The 21,407-nt window shown below is 43.5% G+C and overlaps 1 protein-coding gene across 1 annotated transcript in view; it reads right to left on the bottom strand.

The window, feature by feature from the left end:
* Positions 1-20,079, bottom strand: part of mmp11a (matrix metallopeptidase 11a) — a 22,555-nt gene extending 2,476 nt beyond the window's left edge. Inside the window, exons 1-8 of the mRNA XM_079269440.1 lie at positions 19,952-20,079; positions 10,371-10,600; positions 6,019-6,162; positions 5,538-5,671; positions 4,428-4,720; positions 3,292-3,496; positions 2,125-2,385; positions 1-1,450 (exon numbers count right to left, since the gene is read on the bottom strand). The exon at positions 1-1,450 is cut by the window's left edge and continues 2,476 nt beyond it. Coding sequence (XP_079125566.1) covers positions 1,332-1,450; positions 2,125-2,385; positions 3,292-3,496; positions 4,428-4,720; positions 5,538-5,671; positions 6,019-6,162; positions 10,371-10,600; positions 19,952-20,056 — 1,491 coding nt within the window. The 5' untranslated portion in view covers positions 20,057-20,079 and the 3' untranslated portion in view covers positions 1-1,331. The remainder of the gene's footprint in view (positions 1,451-2,124; positions 2,386-3,291; positions 3,497-4,427; positions 4,721-5,537; positions 5,672-6,018; positions 6,163-10,370; positions 10,601-19,951) is intronic.
* Between the last annotated feature and the right edge of the window lie 1,328 nt (positions 20,080-21,407).

Raw genomic sequence — 21,407 nt, 5'->3', positions numbered from 1 at the left:
TCTCTGTCTCTCTCTCTGTCTGTCTCTCTGTCTGTCTGTCTGTCTGTCTGTGTGTCTCTCTGTCTCTCTGTGTCTCTCTCTCTGTCTCTCTGTCTGTCCTTTGCTTTCCTCGACAACCGTTCGTCCGATGGACTTCTCACTTGGCGTCTCTACAGCTGATGATCCAGAGAGGCTCAGTGTCGAGTGTGACGTTGTTCGGATGAGCGGTTCTCCAGGACGCTGCAGCACCAGCGATGCACAATATTTGGTTTTAATTGCAACCAGTGAACAGGAAGTGACCATATTAGGACTGAGGAGGAGTGACGTAGAGACGCCGTATACGTCTCTGGTAGAGACCTGTCAATCACTGTGTAGCCCCGCCCTAAAGCATCCCCTGCTTTATGGTCTGTGTGACTCTAAATGGACCATAATGTACTAAATGAACATCATGCTGTATTGAAGAAGACTTGAAACTAGAGATTGAGACATAAACTCATGTTTACAATGTTTACTGAGGGAATAAATCAAATATATATATGTATATGTAAATATATATATTTCCATCTGTGTGTTCCAAAATTTGTGCGACTGTTTATCTCAACTCAGCAATATTTGCATAATACTAGTCGAAGGAATCAGTTTTTTGTGCCTGAGAGACTCAGTTCAGGACCTTAAAACCCCAAATGATTTGAATACGGAGCAGAATGTTCAGCTGATAAGAGCTCGAACAAGTCGGTCACAGTCTCAACAAAGTCACAACAACTCTAATTAGTGAACGACTTGAACATAATGTGACTTTTGTTCATGTGTTGTCATTCAGACTCCGCTCGAGTCCGATTGGCCAATAAAATGAATGCGTTTGTTTCCCGACTTCATGCGGAATGATGTCTGGGTTCAAACACATCTGCTGACTGCAGCTTTAAGGTTTGATGTCACTCTTCAAACACTTGAGGATCAGAGCGTTCGTCCATGATGAAAAAAACACAAGAGTTCCAAATGAAAAACATCCTCGACAGTCTGAACTGGTTCCGGCTGCAAAACCAGTTCAAAAAATCTCATTTTCAGGCTGAAAGACAGGAAGTTAGAGCGATGTGTCGTTAACACGGTTCTCAGCCTCACGGTGACAAATAACAACGAGCAAAATAAATACGAGTACAGCTGCACAGGAGGGGCCGGTCGGAGGAAACATTACTGGGTTTCCCTGAGAAGAAGGTGAGATTCGACAAATGGAGTAAAGCAAAGACGGAGTTAAAGGATCCGCAGGACGAAAAACACAAAACCTCTCTGCTCCAAAGAAACCTCTTCTCCACGGTAAAGAACAGAGAACACCAATCCTGTCCATGTTAAAAGTCTCACACGTTTCTACAGCCGAAGAAATCCACGCCGATGTAGCGCGGGTAGCCCTCCAGAGAGTTCATGCCGACGGGATCCAACTTCCAGTACTGTCGCCCGCGGATGAAGTGAGCGTAGCCTGAAGGACGCAAAGCACACGAGAAGTCTCAGGTCAGACAATCAAGCTTTGATCTTCTGTTCATTGTGGCTTCAAATGACATAAAAGGAGCATTTCATTTGTGATCAAATGCAGTCATGTTCTAAAATGGCACAACCGGCACATAGTGATGTTAATATTCTGGTTCCAGAGCGAATAAAAAGGAGTTCATGAATCTCTGAATGTCATGAAATCACCTGTTTGTGAGCGGTTTGAGCAGAAGTAGCCTGACTGACGACGTCACACGAGAGCAGGAAGTCGTTTGTTGCCATTTTATGCACCCAAAAGTACAACAAATCAAATCCTGAATGTTGTCATATTCGGATTATGAGTGGAATAGGAGTGTGCATGAAACCCATTGTGACTCAAATACCAGCACGTGTAGCCCCGCCCTAAAGCATCCCCTGCTTTATGGTCTATGAGAGACCTGTCAATCACAGTAAGCCCCGCCCTAAAGCATCCCCTGCTTTATGGTCTATGAGAGACCTGTCAATCACTGTGTAGCCCCGCCCTAAAGCATCCCCTGCTTTATGGTCTGTGTGACTCTAAATGGACCATAATGTACTAAATGAACATCATGCTGTATTGAAGAATACTTGAAACTAGAGATTGAGACATGAACTCATGTTCACGATGTTTCCTGAGGGAATAATTACCGTAGACGTCCCTGAACGTGGCGTCCACGTCGTCGGGGATGCCGCTCCAGTCCTGCATGCTTCGGGGGTAAACGGACTCCACGCGCTTCTCGTTGGGGCTGAACCTCCAGTAGCTGCCCGACTGGAAGAGGTAGGTGTTGAAGTTGGAGTCGTGGCCCCAGCGCAGCGCCGCCTGGATCCCGGACACCGACAGACCCAGACTCCGGATGGACTCCGGTCCTCTGATCTGCATCTCGGCGTCGAACACCCAGTAGTTCTCACCTGACCCGGGACAGAGAGGAGCAGAGACGCCGTTCAAGTCTTGAGGGTGGTTTTCGTTTAGAGATCCGTTCAGTCGTTTAAAATTGGAGTGACGTCTCACCTGTCAATCACAGTAGCCCCGCCCTAAAGCATCCCCTGCTTTATGGTCTATGGGTGACGTCACGATGACTACGTTTACGTCTTATATACGGTCTTTGTGCATGAACAAACACAGTGAACTAACATGGCCACTTTAATCCTGTTTAAACCTGAACACGGTACCACGGTATTATATTTGATATGACACGTGTTTTTTTCATACTTATACTTTAACTTCTGCACTATTTTGTGTTTCATGTCTTCACATTTTTACTTGCATGTTTTCCTTTTATATGCCGTATTTTGTAATAATATTGTTGGAAATGAGCCTGAGAACAAGAATGTTATTGAAGACACGGTGATCTGACAATGTCTTTGCTGCTCAAATAAACCTCTTTCATGTGTAAGACCAAAGGTTTTACTCCCGTGTCTGTTTTCAGAATGACCATTCAGAGCTGCAGTGAAGCAAAAACCCCAAAAAACCTAAAACCAGGAGTCAGCGGTTTGAAGCCGGACAGCATCTGTGTTTGCTGATGTTTTTGAACATCAGCTGCAGGTAAAGTCAGCTCATGATGAATGTTAAATGTTCATCACATGGTGAAGTGGTGAAAGAAGAGAAGGCTGACGAAACAGAAGCTTTTCATGTCCCCTCACATTCCACCCTGAACCACATCTCACGTAAACACCCCAGAAAGACTCATAATTGCAATCATTTCACGGCTCTGTGTTCATTAACATTTTACACCCGTTCAAACTCGCCCAAGAGTTCACGTGATCCTGAAAACACACACAACTCATCTCAGCTCGAGCCTTTTCCTCGCTGCCCACCTTGAAAGAACCAAATATTCCCCGACTTGTCTTCAAAGGCGGCGTCGATGTTGTCGGGAATCCCCCTCCAGTGACGGGACGCCAGCGCCGGGTACCCGCCCTCCAGACGCCCGTCCCGGATCCTCCACACGTAGCCCGACTTGAAGAAGAACAGCTCCCCCCGGATCATGGACACGGCGTCGAAGTCCGTCTGGCAAGCGTCGGGCTAGAACATGAGACACCAGCGAAAAAGCTTTTATTGTCTGATCCCGAAATAAAACCCTCTCGGTTAGAAGTTCTGAAGGAGAAAAATGATCTTTTTTCCACATCCACATCGACCCTCATTTATCATCCGAGGTTCAAAGATACAGTCTTGTGTGATGTGGTGCAGTCGCCAAGATATTCTCTCTCATCATTAAGCGTCATCGCCACAGAAACCCGAACCCTCAGGGAAAGTAGCCCCCTGTGGATATGTCTTCTTCCTCTCAGTCACAGAGCTCCATTTAAAAACGTATTCTGACTCAATCCCACAAATACTCACGACACCACCACATGTGGATGAATCCGCCGCTGAAAATAGTCCCAAACAAATCCCCTATTTTCCTCCTGTTCTAGTACACTTTGATGAACTGACCAGCTGTTTGAGGAAATTACCGAAACTTTTTTAAAGAATGAAACTTCTAATTTGAGCTGTATTGAAGATTCATGTCTTCAGTCGGAACCAAATGAGCTTTGAGCTGAGACACAGACAGGAAGTCAGAAAGACAATCAGACAAATTCACAACGAATTAATTGCATCCGCTCTCTGCTCCGTCTCAAGGTCCGCTTCACAGAAGATGAATAGAAACGTTCATGTTTTGCAGCTGAGTGCAATCATCCATCTTAAACTCATATAAATGTCGCCTTTGGAGGCAGAACAGACCACCGTAGAACAGTTATAGTGTTATAGTGACGGGCTGCTTTGCATGGAAAAGGGGCCAAACGTCTTCACGTTACCTCATTTTAAATATATGCAAATAGTCGTGCAGTTGTGAGGCCGCAAAAGCTTTTTTTGTGACTTGGCGTGAAAGCGTCACGAGACGCGCTGATCTTTGACATTAACCGGTTAAGTTTCAGCCACGATTTCGTTCATTAAATGCTGCGTCAGCTCCACTCACGTTCCTGACGATCTCGTTGGTCTCTGGGTTGGACGGAGGTGGAGGGGGAGGAGGGGGAGGAGGGGGAGGTGGGGGGGGAGGAGGGGGAGGAGGAGGTGGCGGCGGCGGCGGCGAGGGCAGGACTTGGGGTTGAGCGCCGTAGAGGTACTGGATGCCTCGCTTGTCGTCCTCGCTCAGCCTCAGCGGGTAGGAGAAGGAGTAGTACGCCGACATGATGGCTCCCGGCTCGCGGGAGTGCTGCAGGCCCAGGACGTGCCCGAACTCATGGGCAGCCACCTGGAGGAGGTCTGTCCCTGCAGAGAGGGAGGGAGGACCAGTCAGAGGATGCAAACAGCACCTGGTTGTAAAGCGTTTGTTTTGAGCTGCTGGCGGTGCAGATGTAGCTACCTGAGACGTTACTGTGCCAACAAAGAGTCATGAAGAAAAAGCACCTCGCCACTCCCCTCCTTCCTGACTCACGTCTCTGTTTAGTCCTCATGTCTCATGATACAGATGTGTCTGATGTATTGTAGTTCCAGGGCTGAGTTCTCACCCGTTTACAGGGAAGACTGTTACATTTGGTGTCTGTGTGGACAACAGGAACTTAAGACTTTGTTCTTAACATTGTGTTGCTACACGGTGAAGCTCTTTATACATGAAGGTAAATACTTTAAGACTAAAATCAGCTTAAACTGTGAAGTAAGTCACTGAAACGTGTTTAAGACAAGAACGCTTTCAAGTTGTTTTCTTCTTGATCGCTTTCATTTCATTTGAGATGGCTCGAGTGTTGTAGTTGATTTATATATATATATATATATATATATATATATATATATATATATATATATATATATATATATTTGTTTTGTTCCTAGCATCTCTGTATTTGATTATGATGCTGCTTAACTCGAGCAAAGTATATCTGTAATGAGACGATTGCATTGTTCTGTCATATTGAACTTAAAACTCCTTGTTTGGGTTCTTGTATCGATGAAATAATGACACATTTATTGTCTTTGGTGACCTGGTCTGTTATTAAATCATATTTATTTCTTCATGTTCTACTTAAAGAAACAAAGATTAAACAAAGTTGGTGAAATAATAATCTGTTTTCTCCGGACAAACACTCACCCATGTGGTTTCCGAGGGTCCAGGACTCGTCGTAGTCGAAGTGGATGTCGCCCTGCCGGTGAGTTTTGGGGAAGAAGGCGTGAGCGAGAATCCCACCCGGGCCGTCGAAGGGAAGGTTGTCTCCGTGCCAGTACCTGCAGGTCACAAACACTCTGATGAGAATAAAATCAACTCGTAAAATATTTCCTTAACTACCGGTAATATAGCTGCTAACATGTCTTTTTATGTCTTTGAATTATTTTACTTTACTTTTGGGTATTTTATTTCCATTTTATTTTGAAAATGTAATTGATCATATTCTCTTTGCATGTTGAATAAATAAAGACACGAACGTGTGAACCAGACCAAATACATTAATATTCTGTTATTTTGACCCAAAACAGGTGCATTCCTTTTGAAGTAATATTTGTATTTTTCTAATCTGCACATAAAACAAGTCTTAAAGGAGTTTTTACTTCCCCCCTCGTCTCGGTCCTCCCACCTTGTGAAGTCGATGCGGATGTCGGCCTTGCCGCCGTGGATCTCGGTGAAGGTGAGCGGTGTGACATCGCTCCAGATTTTCAGCGCCTCCCGAAAGACACGCCGAGCCTTTTCCTCACCTATCTGCCAGGGGAACCGGACGATCCTGCGGGAGATCAACGCAGGTGTCACACACACACACACACACACACACACACACACACACACACACACAGGATGTAGAGTATAGTGGCAGAGAGGGGACCACCGGCCTCGCTTGCCTCCCTCTCATCTGATATCTGCAGCAGGGGAGGTGTGCCGTTACCGACGCCCTCAGGCTCGCTAACAAAACACCGCATCACGTCTCCTCCCTTTTCCTTTCTCACAGAAACCACCCAGTGTGATAAACCTCCTTATCTTACGACCCACATCTAAAAGTTACTGCTGCAGTAAAATGAGAATGAATGTTTCAGTTTGTAATAAATCAGTTGTTGATGAGATGACTTTGGGGAGTTTGCCTTTTTATCTGGGAAGGTTTTTAATATCAGGTTCAATCCTGATATTAAAGTAAAAGTTTGGGGAAATGCTGTTGTTGTTTTCCTGACGGAGAGTTTGATGAGAATGTCTGTACGGTCAATATGAAGCCACAGGCAGTTAGCTTAGCTTAGCATGAAGAGTGGAAACAAGCAAAAACAGGCTAACGGCCACGAAATGCAACCAGTGAACAGGAAGTGACCATATTAGGACTGAGGAGGAGTGACGTAGAGACGCCCTATACGTCTCTGATAGAGACCTGTCAATCAGCGTGTAGCCCCGCCCTAAAGCATCCCCTGCTTTATGGTCTGTGTGACTCTAAATGGACCATAATGTACTAAATGAACATCATGCTGTATTGAAGAAGACTTGAAACTAGAGATTGAGACATAAACTCATGTTTACAATGTTTACTGAGGTAATAAATCAAGAGAGAAGTAGAGTCATTTTCTATAGACTTCTATACAACCAGAGGAGTCGCCCCCTGGTGGACACTAGAGAGAATGCAGCTTTAACACATGAAGCTTTGGCTTCACTCTGCAGAACCGGAGGATGCCTCCTGGTGCTGGTTAGTGCCCTCTATGTGCTGCTAGCTGGATTAGTAACCTGTTACCGGGCTCAACACTAACTTTTAAAGGTCATCAGCCGTTTGTCAACTTATATTTTGCGTTGCTTTTAACTTACAACACGGTGGCCTGTTACAAATACATGCGCCGATAAGTGAAAGTTAAAGCAATAGTTCAACATTTTGGATTGAGACGAGAGGATTGAAACCGCTCTGATGTGGGCGAAGTGCGGAGCTGTCAGGACGTGTTTAGCCTGAATTCTGTGCAGCGCTTCTGGCTATAAAGCGTAAGCACAGATTTTGGTTTTGGCACAATGGTACCAAACCTCGCGCCCGGAACGCTCAAAAAGAAAACACTGCATCACAAAAATGACTGCTTTGTGTTTCACAATAAACAAAACATATACAGGATGCTGATTAAAGAGATTTAGAGGCGTTCGTAGGCAGACTTTTAAACTTTGGACTGAGCCAGGCTAACCGTCTCCTGTTTCCAGTCTTTATGCTAAGCTAGGCTAAACACATCCTGACTCCAGCTCTGTACTCAACGCACAGACATGAGGTTAATATAATATGTGTATTTACCAAAATGAAAACCATTCCTTTGACCTCTAGCTGTCAATTCTGGATATGAGCACTTGAGGTAGTTGTTTAATTTGTAATAAATGTTTCCTGATGACCTGAATATCAGCTGGTCTTCCTCTGGTCTACATGTACGGGTTTTACTGATGTAAAGGTTTAAAGTTAAAGGCGTTATGTGTAGTATTGTGTAGTGTATGTAGAGTTAAGATGTATAAATACAGCTACTTTGGACATAAACAAAGCAAAGCTGTGAGTCTCCAGAGGCCTTTGTGCTGGGGAAGATCTGCTGCATCATTCTACGGCACAAGTCCGGAGAATTGAAGAATTCATACTGGCTGTCATCAGCTCGTCTTTTCTTGTCTTTTTCATGCAAGGAGAGTCAAGAGCGACAGGAAGCAGACGGGGTTTTCGGGAAATGTGGTCTTGATTTAGAGGAAGACGAGCAATAAGAAATACCGCTGGTGTTCATCTCAACCACTGTCTTCTGTTTACAAGTATGAGGAGCGGAAGAGATCACTTGTCTGGAAAATGTTCCTTTAAAACTGAGAATAGTTTGATCATAAATAAAGAGTGCTTGTGCAATAGTGCAACCATTAGTGTGAGTGATGTAAAGCTTGCAGCTTATCACCTGTTCAACACAAATACCCTGAAGATTAAAGATGATAGATATACATATTTTTAATACGACTCTCCAGCCCCACTTTGCTGAGCTTCAAATAGGTAAGTACGTGTTTTTATTGAAGAATAATGCAGACACGAGTGAGCTGGAGTGCTTTACGTTAGCGCTTCACATTGGCTAGCTTTAGTCTGCTGTCATATTACGAACATATCAAACGAGTCAGCTTTCAGGCGAGTGATGTCTCTGATAAAATAGATCATTTTAACATTGATTCCTTACAGCAACGTTAGCTGGTAAGTTAGCGACTTGCCAACTGAAATAAGCCAACGTCAAATAGTGACCGGCCGGGTGCAGGTGGTCTTTCCTTTCATCACTGTTGGATGTAACCGTCGATCTAGTTGCTGTATCTCTTTCTTTGGATTCTTTTGGGGCTCTTTACAGACTCATTTGTTTTGATATGCTTCACCATCGCTGTGGAGCATATTCCTTGCCATCCTGAGCAAAATGTCCATCGTGTTAAGTTACGTGTATTTACTCGTTTTTGAACAATGGAGCTCTATTGCACAGAAGAAGATATATCGGGCTTTGATACACAATACTTGTTGGTAGGTTCCCTGTTGGTTTTGTACAGAAAAATATAAGTACAGCTATACATCGTTATTTTTTACAACTGCTTAAGTTCACCAATGTTTTACAAAGTGCATTTAAACCAATTCCATCCTCAATGATTTATAGCTATACTTATATTTTAGATAAACATTTAGGACACTTCGGCACACAAACTGTAGGAACCGCCAGCCTTGTGGATACAGGACGCCCCCCCCCCCCCCCCTCTACCACAACAAGCTCAACCTGTCAACGTGTTGCAGCCTTCTTTACAGTTTCCTTAACAACCGTTAAAGCCGTTAAAAACAAATCTGCTCTCAGCTGACTTCAAGCGTCGTGCCAGAACTTGCTTCACAAGATCAAAATGCTGACTGACTCTAAATAAAAAGCAAACACGGGGACTCATTGGTGAGGCGCCACTCTTTCTTTACGCTTCAGTCATTTAGAAGGCCGTAGAAGCAACGGTGGCCCCGTCGGGTCAAGTGTCGTTTAACTTTGTGTGTTGCTGCCACACAAAGGTGTCACTCTGAGCCCTTTCATTGGTCCGATCCAGCAGAATCTCATTAGTCTGTGGTCGCTGCTGCCTCGCCCGTCTCTCTTTCTCTATCTGTCTTAATGTACTGTTACGTCAAAGAACGACTACAATGAAAGGGACTCCGGCGGACGCAGACTGAGAGGCAGCCAGCCAACGGAGGATTGCCAGACGCTCGCTGGTGCCAAGGCCTCAGATGAAAGAAAACCTGCGCTCGTTTGTCAGAATCATAATTTCAAGATTTCATTTTCTAAGAACTACGAAAGCCGTCCCTGTGTTACATGTGTTCTCTTTGAGTTCAACAGCCAATGTGTCTACGAATCTGTCACATCCTGCCTGCAGCAGAGTCATCGTTACGTCCGCCATGAACTTTTGTAACGCGCTGTCTCGTAAAAACTAAATAATTTCTTCAACCTGCAATAAAGTATTTTGTTTTTGGCCTGTTGGGGGCAGCAGAAACAAGTTGACGTTGACATATCGTTACATTTTATCTTGATACGGTTAACTTTGTAGCAAACCGTTACTTATTTACACACAACGTATCCTCATACGGTCCGTATGATATCTAATGAAAAGTTATTCATCATTTATTCCTGCATTGTCTTACAAAATTCCAGCAACACGTATCAATTTACGCTCGTTGCATGCATACAGTCTTTTCAAAATAAACTTCCCTCTTCACAGGAAACTACTGAGTAAGGTTTAAGAAAAGATTGTGGTTCGGGTTAAAATAATTACGGATGTGGCGTTAAGTACGGAAGCTACGTGACGAATAAATCAACATTGACTTCATGTTTCACACTTGAAACTCACTCGCTTCTTCCTGAGCTTTCGAGCAGATCACACCGTTTTATTGCAGTTGAAGCTTTTCTATGCTTGTAGATGTGAAATTATTGTGAGCACTTCTCATCCATGTTGTCGTAGGTGGGTTATCTGTACCTGTAGGTGAGGTCTGTCTTCTCCAAACGTCCTCCGTACAAGACGAAGCGTCTCTGGCGGTGTCGCCCCCGATGGTGCACCTCCTTGTGAGCGGGGTAGTCCGGTACGCCACAGCGAGGCCGGTTCCACGCGTTCGAGGTGTTCGTCGGCAAACTCGCCTCCTTCACTAAGTCCTGAGCGTGAGGAAGCTTCCCCCCCTTCTTCTTCAGGTCGGGGAACTTTTCAGAGACCTGGGGGGAGAAAACAACGATGTTCATGAGTCAGAACATGAGTCATTAAATACATAAATAAAAAAGACAAATAAAGATATTTACACTGGAGGACTTACCACATCACGTGAATTTAAAAAAACAAAAGTAAAAAAAATAAATAAAAAAATCTGAAAATGGATCAGTGACACTATACATTAAATAATTAAGGAATATGTTGTGCTGTGTCATCTGATCGTCTTTGGTGTTGTATTACAATGTGTGGAAATAAATAAGAGAATCATGAAGGTAAAGGGAGAAACGTGAAGACACAAGAATAAAAGTCTGGTCACATGGTTTGTTGCTGGTGAGCTAACCGCTAACACGTTAGCTAGCCGGAAACATGCTTCTGCTGGTCAGTCTTTAGCGCTCTGAGCTGCTTTCTATTGACTCAATACTGGGCTGTTAGCTGTACAATTATCTATTTTAGCAGCAATATAGCTTATTGAACTCAACAGTTTTAGCCATAATGTTGTAACCGTCCAGGGCAGATTTACCACGAGCTGTGAGAAGTTCGTATAATATTGTTTTAAGACAAACGTGTTTAATAGGATCGGCAGTTACAGATAACAGACAAATGTCCAAAATCCTAAAGTGTAACAGCGACGTCTCTGATTGGTGGAGTTTGCTATTACCATGGAAAAGTTTCCTGAATTTACTTCATGAACCGGAGACGTTAAAAAAGTGTGCGGTCACTGTTGCGCTCTATTGAACAGTTAGCTCTATTTCAGACTGTAGAAATCTTTATCTTCATGTTGTGTTTTTAACTGTAGTATTTGAGGCATTGCCTTTTGTTGTAAATATAGTTTTTTGGGGCTATTGTCTTTGTTATTAAATTCAATTTCAAAGAACTTTCTGCAGAAACTAACAGTTTATAATTCTGATTGAGGAGGTTAAACAAGTACAAACAGAAGAAAGGCTTGATGAAGAAGAGGAACGTTAGAAAAGGGGGAGGAAGAAGAAGACAAGAAGAAAGAGTGACAGGAGGAAGAAACAAAGACGAAGACCTGAGACAGACGTGCATAACAGAGTTTGTTGAATGTGAATCAACATCACTTTGAATTCATTTTGAATTCTCGTGATCAGGTCACAGAGGCGCGTCGATTGCCCCAATTTAAGAGACAGTCGGTCCCAGGATGTCCCGTTATCGGTACAACACCAGATCCAGAGGAAATGGCTTCGCTCATTTCCACTGAAGCAAATGACAGAGCAGAGCCTCCTCATCGGACTCGCTGATCCAGACCACATCTGCAGTACTTCACTTACTGTTGGGTGTTCTCCCTCTATCACAATTACGGGCATTTCCTTTTCCGCTGCGACTCACAACAACCTGTGGGAAAAGACGCTATCAATTTATTGTGTAGACGAAACTAATTACTTGTATCATCAGATCCTGTGAATCTTCCCACAACTTCTCTGTTATATAATCCTGCGAAGAGCTTTTTCTGATATTGCCCGTGTCCATGAAATACTGCAATATGCACGAGTCATTGTCGGGATTTCAGACACGTGCAGGTAGAAATATGTCTCAGCTTCTGGGTTAAAACCAGGCGCCAACCTCCGGTTCTGCCGACTGAAGCCAATACTGAAGTGCCTTAAAGCTGCATTCTCGCTAGTGTCCACCAGGGGGCGACTCCTCTGGTTGTATAGAAGTCTACAGAAAATGACTCTACTTCTCTCTTGATTTATTACCTCAGTAAACATTGTAAACATGAGTTTATGTCTCAGTCTCTAGTTTCAAGTCTTCTTCAATACAGCATGATGTTCATTTAGTACATTATGGTCCATTTAGAGTCACACAGACCAAAGTAATCAAACACAAAAAAGTAAGAAAATATCAACTGTAAACATTATGAAACCAAAGATTTTGAAATCAACCATACAACTCCTACACCAAAAGCCAAAGCCCCTATTTCACAATCGATCCCTAAAATACAGAACAATAACCGTCACCACCGCGTTGTGTTTGAACGCCGCTGCCTCGCTCGGCTCTGCAGCTCTCAAACCGTGTCGTCGTTGTAGGTTAAGGGGAACAAAACCCAGCAGGATTCGTGGAATGTGCTCCAGACTGCAGAACACACGGTGACTGATGGGTCTGGATCACAGAACAAACAGTACACACCCCCCCGAAAACCCCTCCTCCACCTCCTGTGTTTCACTTTGTTTAAACGAGATGTAAGCTGCTTATTTTGCAGCACAAAGCACTTTGTCACATTAGAGAGGGGGGGGGGGGGCGTCTCTGCTCATGTCCTACAGTTTTTCTTTAAACTGCTTGTTAGGTTTGTGAATAAGCCAAAACAGTGCCTCAGAAAAAAACGAAACCGGCTTCTTGTTCAGCTTCTATTTGTCTGGCGTGAGATCTGAGGTTCCTCCTCTGTTATGTGGACACATGACAACAAGAAGACTTTCAACCAAACCCTTATGTGAAGCACGTCTGAAACATCTCCAAAAGCTGTTGACATGAAACTGCTGGAAAACATAACCAGCATGGAATTCAGTCTCTATTTGTTTGCTTTTTTGTTTATACATGTGTTTACCCCAGGGGGGGGGGGGGGGGGGGGGGGGGCTATAGGCTCTATAAGTGAAACAGGCCATTGAGTTCACGTCAACTTTAGTGGGAATGTGCCTCTTGCGACCACAATAGATACTATAAACTGAAAGTTCCCTAAAAAGGTAAATTAATCAAATTATTATAATAATATTCATTTAGTTTTCGTGGAGTTATCCACTCGTCCCAGTTGGTAACTGGTAATCCAGCCGTGCTGAGTCAGGATAATGTAAACTCATTTTAGGTTTGATTTGACCTGGAGGTCACCTGGTCACAAGCCGACCGCCGTCCCCCAAAAAACTAGACAGTTTAGACCGAAGTCGCCCGCCGCCTGATCCCAATCTGTGAGGGGAGGCTCGGCTACGTTGGCTAATTCTAAGTGCTGGGCGTCATTTCAAAGAGGAAAATGAAAATCTGTGATTGATTGACCTGTCTGACCTCAACGCTCCTGATTCCAAACAGGTTTCACATCAAAGTTCAAACCCAAACAAGAGCTCCAGCTACAATATCTGGTGTGTGTTTTAAGGCTTTTTAACTTGATAATAACAAATATTATTCAGTGATAGAAGCTGCCCAATAAAAGACAAATAAAGTGCTGTTTGTGGGAGCAGGACGGTGTTTGTGGGATCGAGTCAGAATAAACTAAAGTGTGCTGTTAATGGATCTCTATGGGTCGGAGGAATTATAAATATCAGTGGGGGGGGGGGGGGGGGGTGGCGGTGGATTTGTTGTCAGACTGAAGACGACGACGTTCAGATGCGCCGTGTACGGACACGTTTCGTTCTGAATACCGCTGTCAGATCCACCGCAGCTCACACATCTTGTCATCGCTGTAACCAGAAGCTAGATATGTCCATACATGTAATAAACACCTTCCTCCTCCTCCTCCTCCTCCGCCACCATCACAAACTCACACGTTTCCAGAGTGAAGAAGCCTTCTCAAAGAGCCTTCGGGCTCTTTGGGAGTTTTCACGTCTCATCAACTGGCATCTTGCACTCTCAGCAGAAAGTGACAGACTACTTTGTCCCGAGGGTATTTTTTTTTCTTGTAGCGTCGTCACAAAGTCTCCTAACAGGATTTCCATTGTCTGCTCTGAAAATTACATGTGAACACGCGAGCATGAACACAACACTCCTGCTGAGTCACTGACATGGGATCACCTGCCCCCAAGATACAAAGCAAACTCTCAACATTTAGCAATTTAAAACCCCTGGAGTTAGAGGTTTATTGGCATGAACATCGCCAGATGTGTTTCTACAAATTTTATTTTGAAGTGAGCATGAAGATCTAATCAGATATAAGCTTATTTACTTTCTTAATATGAAGCTATACTGCCAGCAGCTGTCTAAAGCCCCTTTCCCACCGGACAAAAACCCACCAACATCTGGCTTTTTAGTTTTTTCGTTAAAGGAAAAGGTTACAATCAGAATTCATTCCCGGGACAAATTACTGTGCAGTAGTCACGGGTGTTCATCGGCTCCAGGTGCGATGACTGCTATGACCGACTCATCTCAGCCGCCCGCCTCCGTCCGAGCAACGCTCAAACATCGTTCCAAATCAGTCGGCACCGAGTTTGAGGAGAAACTGAACAATAATGTAAAAAAAGAAGAAGCCACCGTAACATTTTCTCCTCCACTATAGACTGGATGTAAGAAGTGCACGTAGTCGTCGTGACGTCACTCATTGGTTTGTGCACTGCCGTTTTTGAAGCCTCGTGTTTGGCATTTTGGTCGTCGCCATCTTGAATTTTTGCAACCAGTGAACAGGAAGTGACCATTTTTGGATGGTGGAGTGATGTAGAGATGTCGTATACGTCTCTGGTAGAGAGACCTGTCAATCACAGTAAACCTCCAGTTCTAAAAAGTGAAGTCAAAGCTTCATGTGTTAAAGCTGCGTTCTCTCTAGTGTCCACCAGGGGGCGACTCCTCTGGTTGTATAGAAGTCTATAGAAAATGACTCTACTTCTCTCTTGATTTATTACCTCAGTAAACATTGTAAACATGAGTTTATGTCTCAATCTCTAGTTTCAAGTCTTCTTCAATACAGCATGATGTTCATTTAGTAAATTATGCTAAGCTAAGTTAGGGTGCAGACGTCATATTGGTATCAATCTTATCAGCTGACTCTTGCCAATAAAAAGAGAAAATGCAGTTTCAGATGTTTTTTTAAAATCCCATGAAATCCAAAACCAACAATAAATTGATCCTGCTAACAAGGAACAAATAATTAATGTATTGTGTAATTTAAAGGGCATCTTCCTCGCCCCGTGATGCACCCTTCCACCAAGTATCATGAAAATCCGGACTCGAGTTTTTCCGCGATCCTGCTGACAAACAGACAAAACGAACCAAACACGAAAACCTTCTTTGCGGAGGTAACAACAACTCAAACAAAAGGCTCAGAGACCAATTTGTTCATCACATACCAGAATGCATTGCGTCCTCGACAACATGTGTTCTGAATAAAAGACAGAAGGAACTGCAGCAGAAGCAGAAAAAGAAGATTGAGTGGAAAGTGACTCCAACAAAGTAAGGAAATTGGAAAAGATGATCGAAAAATTCCTCCTGATATTCACTGAACATTGCAGACTGATGAGATCTGACGCCGCAAAAAAACACAAACTGGTTTTATTGAGTGTTTCAAAGAAGCCGATGATTCTCACAAGAATCTGTAGCAGAAAAACAAGAAGCGCCGGATAAAAGTGTGAGGATATCTTAACCGTCTTAAACCTGGTAACAGAGAATCCGGACGATAGGAAGTAAGTCATCAGTAAGTGTTTCCATGAGCAGACAGATAAGCTTTCAATGTTGGAGGGTGTGCTCTCATTGAGAGAAACAGGACAAAGGGTGGATTTAAAGTGCCAGATAGGAAAGGGTGGGTTCACTTTCTTCATCAACAAATACCTCGTTATCTTCCGCCTTACTCTGCTAATCCAATATATCATCTGATAATCAGAAACACCCGCCAGTGGAAGGTGATATAAACCATCTGCTTGGATCTCTTATCTCTCCTTCCGCAGAGACCTCAGGCTTGCAGGTCTTCTGTCCGTCCGGCTGCAGGATGACTCACGGATTATTCCGTCGTTAACGAGAGCGCTGCAGAGTAACGGATACCGGGCAGATTATGCTGTCTTTTTGTTTCAGGCTCTTTGGGGGCAATCGGTCGTTATTTGATTTGGTTGAGATGGACGGATCGAAAGCGACAAGACTCCAGTCGGGAAGGTTAAGTCCGGACATCGTGGACACACGCACGCAGTGAATGTTCAGCCCAGTTTACACAAGGTCTGTTTTTATCGGGAGTGTGGAGTGATTTAAAAAAAAACATCTGGAGCAACACCTGCTGTTTAAAAACCTGATCGCTGATTCTTGAATAACACTTTTTAGGCAGCTCTGCTTGTCTGTAGGTCACTCCGGTCCAGACTTGAAATATCTCAACATCTATTTTATGTATTGCCATGAAACTTAGTACAGAGATTCATGGTGCCCAGAGGACGAATCCTACTGACTTTGGTGATTCTCAGATGTTTTATCTGGCGCCACCATAACGTCAAACTTTTAATTTGTCTTTGAGTTTATGAGCAAATACCGGCAGAATTAATGACTGAAATATCCCAACAACCATTTTATGGATTGCCATGAAATCTTGTTCAGACATTCACGGTACCCAGAGGATGGATCTCAATTCAAGTGCCGACACCATCCTGTCAAACTGGGCCAGTCCTGACGGGTTCATTCTGCCGGCCCCCTCCTCTCACCTTGTTAGTGAGGGGTTTGAACAAAAGCATCTGATTAACTTCATGAGGGAGGGGCCTTTAATCATCAGCCACTCATGGCCCGGCGCAGCTGTGACCTAGATCTATACTCGCTGGGAACCCGGGCCCGGCTCTGATGTCACCTTTGCTCCCACGGTTTCCCCCGACCAATCGCGTCGCCCGAAGACGTCGACGCGATAGTGCAAAGACAGAAGAAAGAAAAAGCAGAACCCAGGGACTCGGGGTTTATTGACAAAAACAGTTGGCTGTCAGCTCCCCCTCTTCAGCCCAGAGAGAGAGAGAAAACAGGCACTTTGTGAATCCCCTGAATGCCACAGACCTGGAGGCCTGTCCGGGCCTGTGTAATCACTCACTCCTTTTTCAACAGCGAGGGGGGGGGGGGGGGGCAAATTGACAAAACTACAGATTAGACTTTCCAGCGAGATGACCAGCAGACATAACAACGTAGTCATCACAGGTGCAACACTGCTCTGATAATGTGTTGCTAGAAGTGAGTCATTTTTCATGTGTGGAAACCTGTTTTTTTGGGGGGGGGGGGGGGGGGTTCAACTTGACCAGACGATCACGCCGTCAACGAAAGATGTGTCGGAACAATACAACGGCTTCTGATTACTGTGGATTAAACAAAGAAACGAACAAAGTGTGGGTATATATATATATATATATAGTGATGGTTACACCAGCATCAGTCCACACTATGTTATATTGATTTTGCCCTTTGAGATGTTCACTGTGTCAGACAAAGGTTTATGACCCTTGGTTTGTGACCCCTACTCAACACTTACAGGTGTCCACCAGGTGTGTTTTATTTGAATAAAACGTAAAAAATATCCACGAATGTACAAGACTAAAACAGAGATTAGAGGAAAGTCTGAGAAACCCCAAGAAGACCTCAAGGTCGGGAACCAGTAGATTAATGCAACACATAGGTTCTTGCTGTGACTTCACTGAAATAAGGAATCTGAAGCTTTGACGACTTTCAATGACTTGTGTGACGTAGATAATCAGAAAGGAGGTGCCATCTTTCTACATCTTTCCTGAGACGTTTTTTAGGTGACCACAATGTTTAGAATGACCTGTCATCAAGTGAAAACCCACTGTGATGAAAACAAGAATACCTCCCAGACATCGCCGTGGTAGCAACCTGTCAATCAGCGTGTAGCCCCGCCCTAAAGCATCCCCTGCTTTATGGTCTGTGTGACTCTAAATGGACCATAATGTACTAAATGAACATCATGCTGTATTGAAGAAGACTTGAAACTAGAGATTGAGACATAAACTCATGTTTACAATGTTTACTGAGGGAATAAATCAAGAGAGAAGTAGAGTCATTTTCTCATAGACTTCTATACAACCAGAGGAGTCGCCCCCTGGTGGACATTAGAGAGAATGCAGCTTTAACACATGAAGCATCGGTTTCACTAACACTCCTTTCTTATGATACGATTGGTTGTTTCTTTCCCTGAGTCAACGTGCCAAACTTGTATTTATATCTGTGGAAATCTCTCGTCAGAAGGTCGCCGTTTGTTTTGCAACTCGACTCCAAACATATCTTGCTTTGTGACCGGCTGATGCTTCAAAACCAAAAGTGATTTACTGTACAGTCTCCTAAAAATAACAACCTTAAAAGCACCACATACAATTCTCCGTATAACCGCCCCGATTCTTCCGTGTAACTGCTTATCTGTATGTTTTGATGAATTCCTTATTTTTCTGTGTACCTGTAAACAGGACATTCCTGTGGGAAAAAAGCATGCGCGCTAAACTAGCCTAAATAAAGGTTAGATGCACGAGAAGAGAGGACAGTAAACAAAGGCTGTGTCGTTGACCTGATCCAAAATTATTACAACCAAAATATTAGAATTAAAAGTCTTAAAGTAGCAGCATGTGGTCCGGTGTGCAAAACAGCAAAGTGAGGCTGATAAATGAAGCCAACTTGTCAGATAAGTAAGTAAATAAACTACAAAGACACGTGACTGTCTGCAGAGGTAGCACGTGCCACAGACGCCCTCATGACGGGTCCATATGGAGGACCCGTCTTTTATGGTGTTGTTGACAAAATGCCTCTAAGACCTGTTATTACTGCTTCCTGTCCTGCAGACGAGGGGGAACTCAGCAAACTTTATGTTGGTTTTTTTGCGCTGGCTGCACTGAGGCAAAAAAAACGAAAGACTTTGCTGTCACGCACGCACGCAGAGGGGAGAAGACGTCAGGTTTTTTTGGCATGACTGCGTCTGCTTCTGCTGAGCAGACACAAAAATACAAATGAATAAATAGTGATGATAGTAATCTTTTCAAAGTAAAAGCAGCCCCCGGTGCTATATATAATTACAGTGACAGGTCAGCTCCACGTGCGCGTTAAAAATAGCAATTTCCTTAAATACAACTTAAGTGGCATTGATGGGGTAGGGGCGTGCATGTGTGCAGGCGTGCACGTGTACATTTGGCTGCAGAAAAGTTGACACTTAAACCTTAGAGAAAATTCTTCAAACAATAATGAGGATATAATTTACCTTGAAGCAAATAGTCATGCTGCGTTTGAGTCTGCACAACAAAACTATCGCAAAAAGATGTGAGTACGTGCACGTGCGTGTGTATTTCGCTGCAGAAAAGTGACACTTAATCCTTAAAGAAATTCTTCATACATACAATGCTGAGGATAGTATTTACTTTGCAGCAAAGAGACTCGTGCTGCTTTAAAGTCTGCACAGGAAAGTTGCAAAATATTGTGCGAGCGTGTGTGTGTGTGTACATGTGTGTGCGCGCGCGTTTTGAGTGTGTTTAGTGTGTTAGGGGGTGGGGGAGTCACAGAAATAATCAAGAAAGTCAACACTGCGGATTCCTTTAAAATGCAACAAAATGAATCATCTCCCACGCTGCAACAATTCAAACCAAACCGACTCGTTCTGCACAGAATAAATCCAAACTTCTGCAGAAAACTCTTTTTTTGTTTCGACTTCTCAGCAACTTCTTTACAACAGAAAACAAACAAACAAGCGTGGTCCAACTCACCGGCGCCCCTTTGTACCTGCTGGATCCCCGCACCGGGAGACAAAGCGTGCTCGGGAGGCATTGCAGCGCAAAGACGCAGCAGCACACGACCAGAGAAGTCCGCATCCTCGCCGCACGTCGGGAGAGACCGTGGTGGTGCACGGGCAGCGCTGGTGCTGGATTTGCCGCAGCTGTGCAGCGGTTGCGCAAAATAAGCCGGGTGTCACAACGGCTGCAGGGTCCGGGGCTACTTCTCTTTAAATAGACTCTGATTTCTTTGTTCTCCTAAAGGTTTTTTTTTCCTCCACATGCACTTTTTTTTACAGCCCAGGGCTGATAATACCACCCGCTACCATGTGACTCTTAACCCTTTCTCTGCCGCGCGCCCGGCAACTCAAAACAGATGATGATGGCTTTGCGTTTTTTTTTACCCACCTGTGGTTCTTGAGTTTTTCAAAACCAAGGAGCCTAATCTTAAGTAATTCTATATTCATAGAATGGACACTTTGTCCCACATTAAACAGCATAAACACAGTGAAACAGCGTGTACCAAGAGGGAGATATTATAGGATTATGATAAGAGTATTACAAGAACACAATCACCTCCAGTAAAAACTAACCAGCCAACCACAAAACACACAACAGGTCTGTTCAAAATGCCTTTTATGTGGAGGAAATACATATATAAAGTATATGTTAAACAGTACAGATTTAAATGAATGAAATAATGTGATGTTTGTTTGTTTTGATATATACCGACTTTCACAACTTCCTCAGAACAAATTTGACCACAAACAACAAAAAAATGTTTTTATTCTTAACATTTAACATTTTATTATTCTTTTAAGTTAAAGTTGAGCATGTGTCTCCAAAACTGCATTTTCAGATGTTTGTTTAGATCAAACTTAATCCATAAAATTGTATGAAAATTTGGAAATCACCATATTTGGAGATATTTTTCACTGTACATAGACTCTACACTCTGCTAGTAAAATGCAAGCGTGAAATAATGAGTGAAAAAAAAAGTAAAAATACTGGAATAAACCTTAAGAATATCTGACAATGTAGGATGTAACAAAATCATCATAATTCCCAGAATGAATACGGAAGATATGACCTCTGTTTTAGATGTTTGGATGAAAAAGCTTAATGCTACCGGTTGATATCAGCCTTTGAGTGAAAAGTCCACCAATTATCCAAATTGATGCAGTAAACACACGTACTTCAGAAAAAGATTAATTATGTCCTAAAACATAGTTTGTCAAATGCAGAATGCCAAAAATACCAGGATGTTCTCCTACATGCGGTCGCGTTTTGCAGTTTGTAAACCAGCGTGTTTTTCTGGCTATTCTGACCCACAATCCTTTTGTGCAGCAGATGTATGAGCAAGAGTGTCAAAGTTCAAGGTGTCGTGTTATGAGGAAGTAGTTTGTCCCAGTGCATGCTGTGTAGGGGCAGCTACAGCACGAACCAAAAG

The sequence above is a fragment of the Melanostigma gelatinosum genome, assembly GCF_949748355.1.
Source record: "Melanostigma gelatinosum genome assembly, chromosome: 6".
Lineage (NCBI taxonomy): Eukaryota > Metazoa > Chordata > Actinopteri > Perciformes > Zoarcidae > Melanostigma > Melanostigma gelatinosum.
Note: the sequence above shows the minus strand (reverse complement) of the source record. Positions and strands in the feature narration are given on the sequence as shown.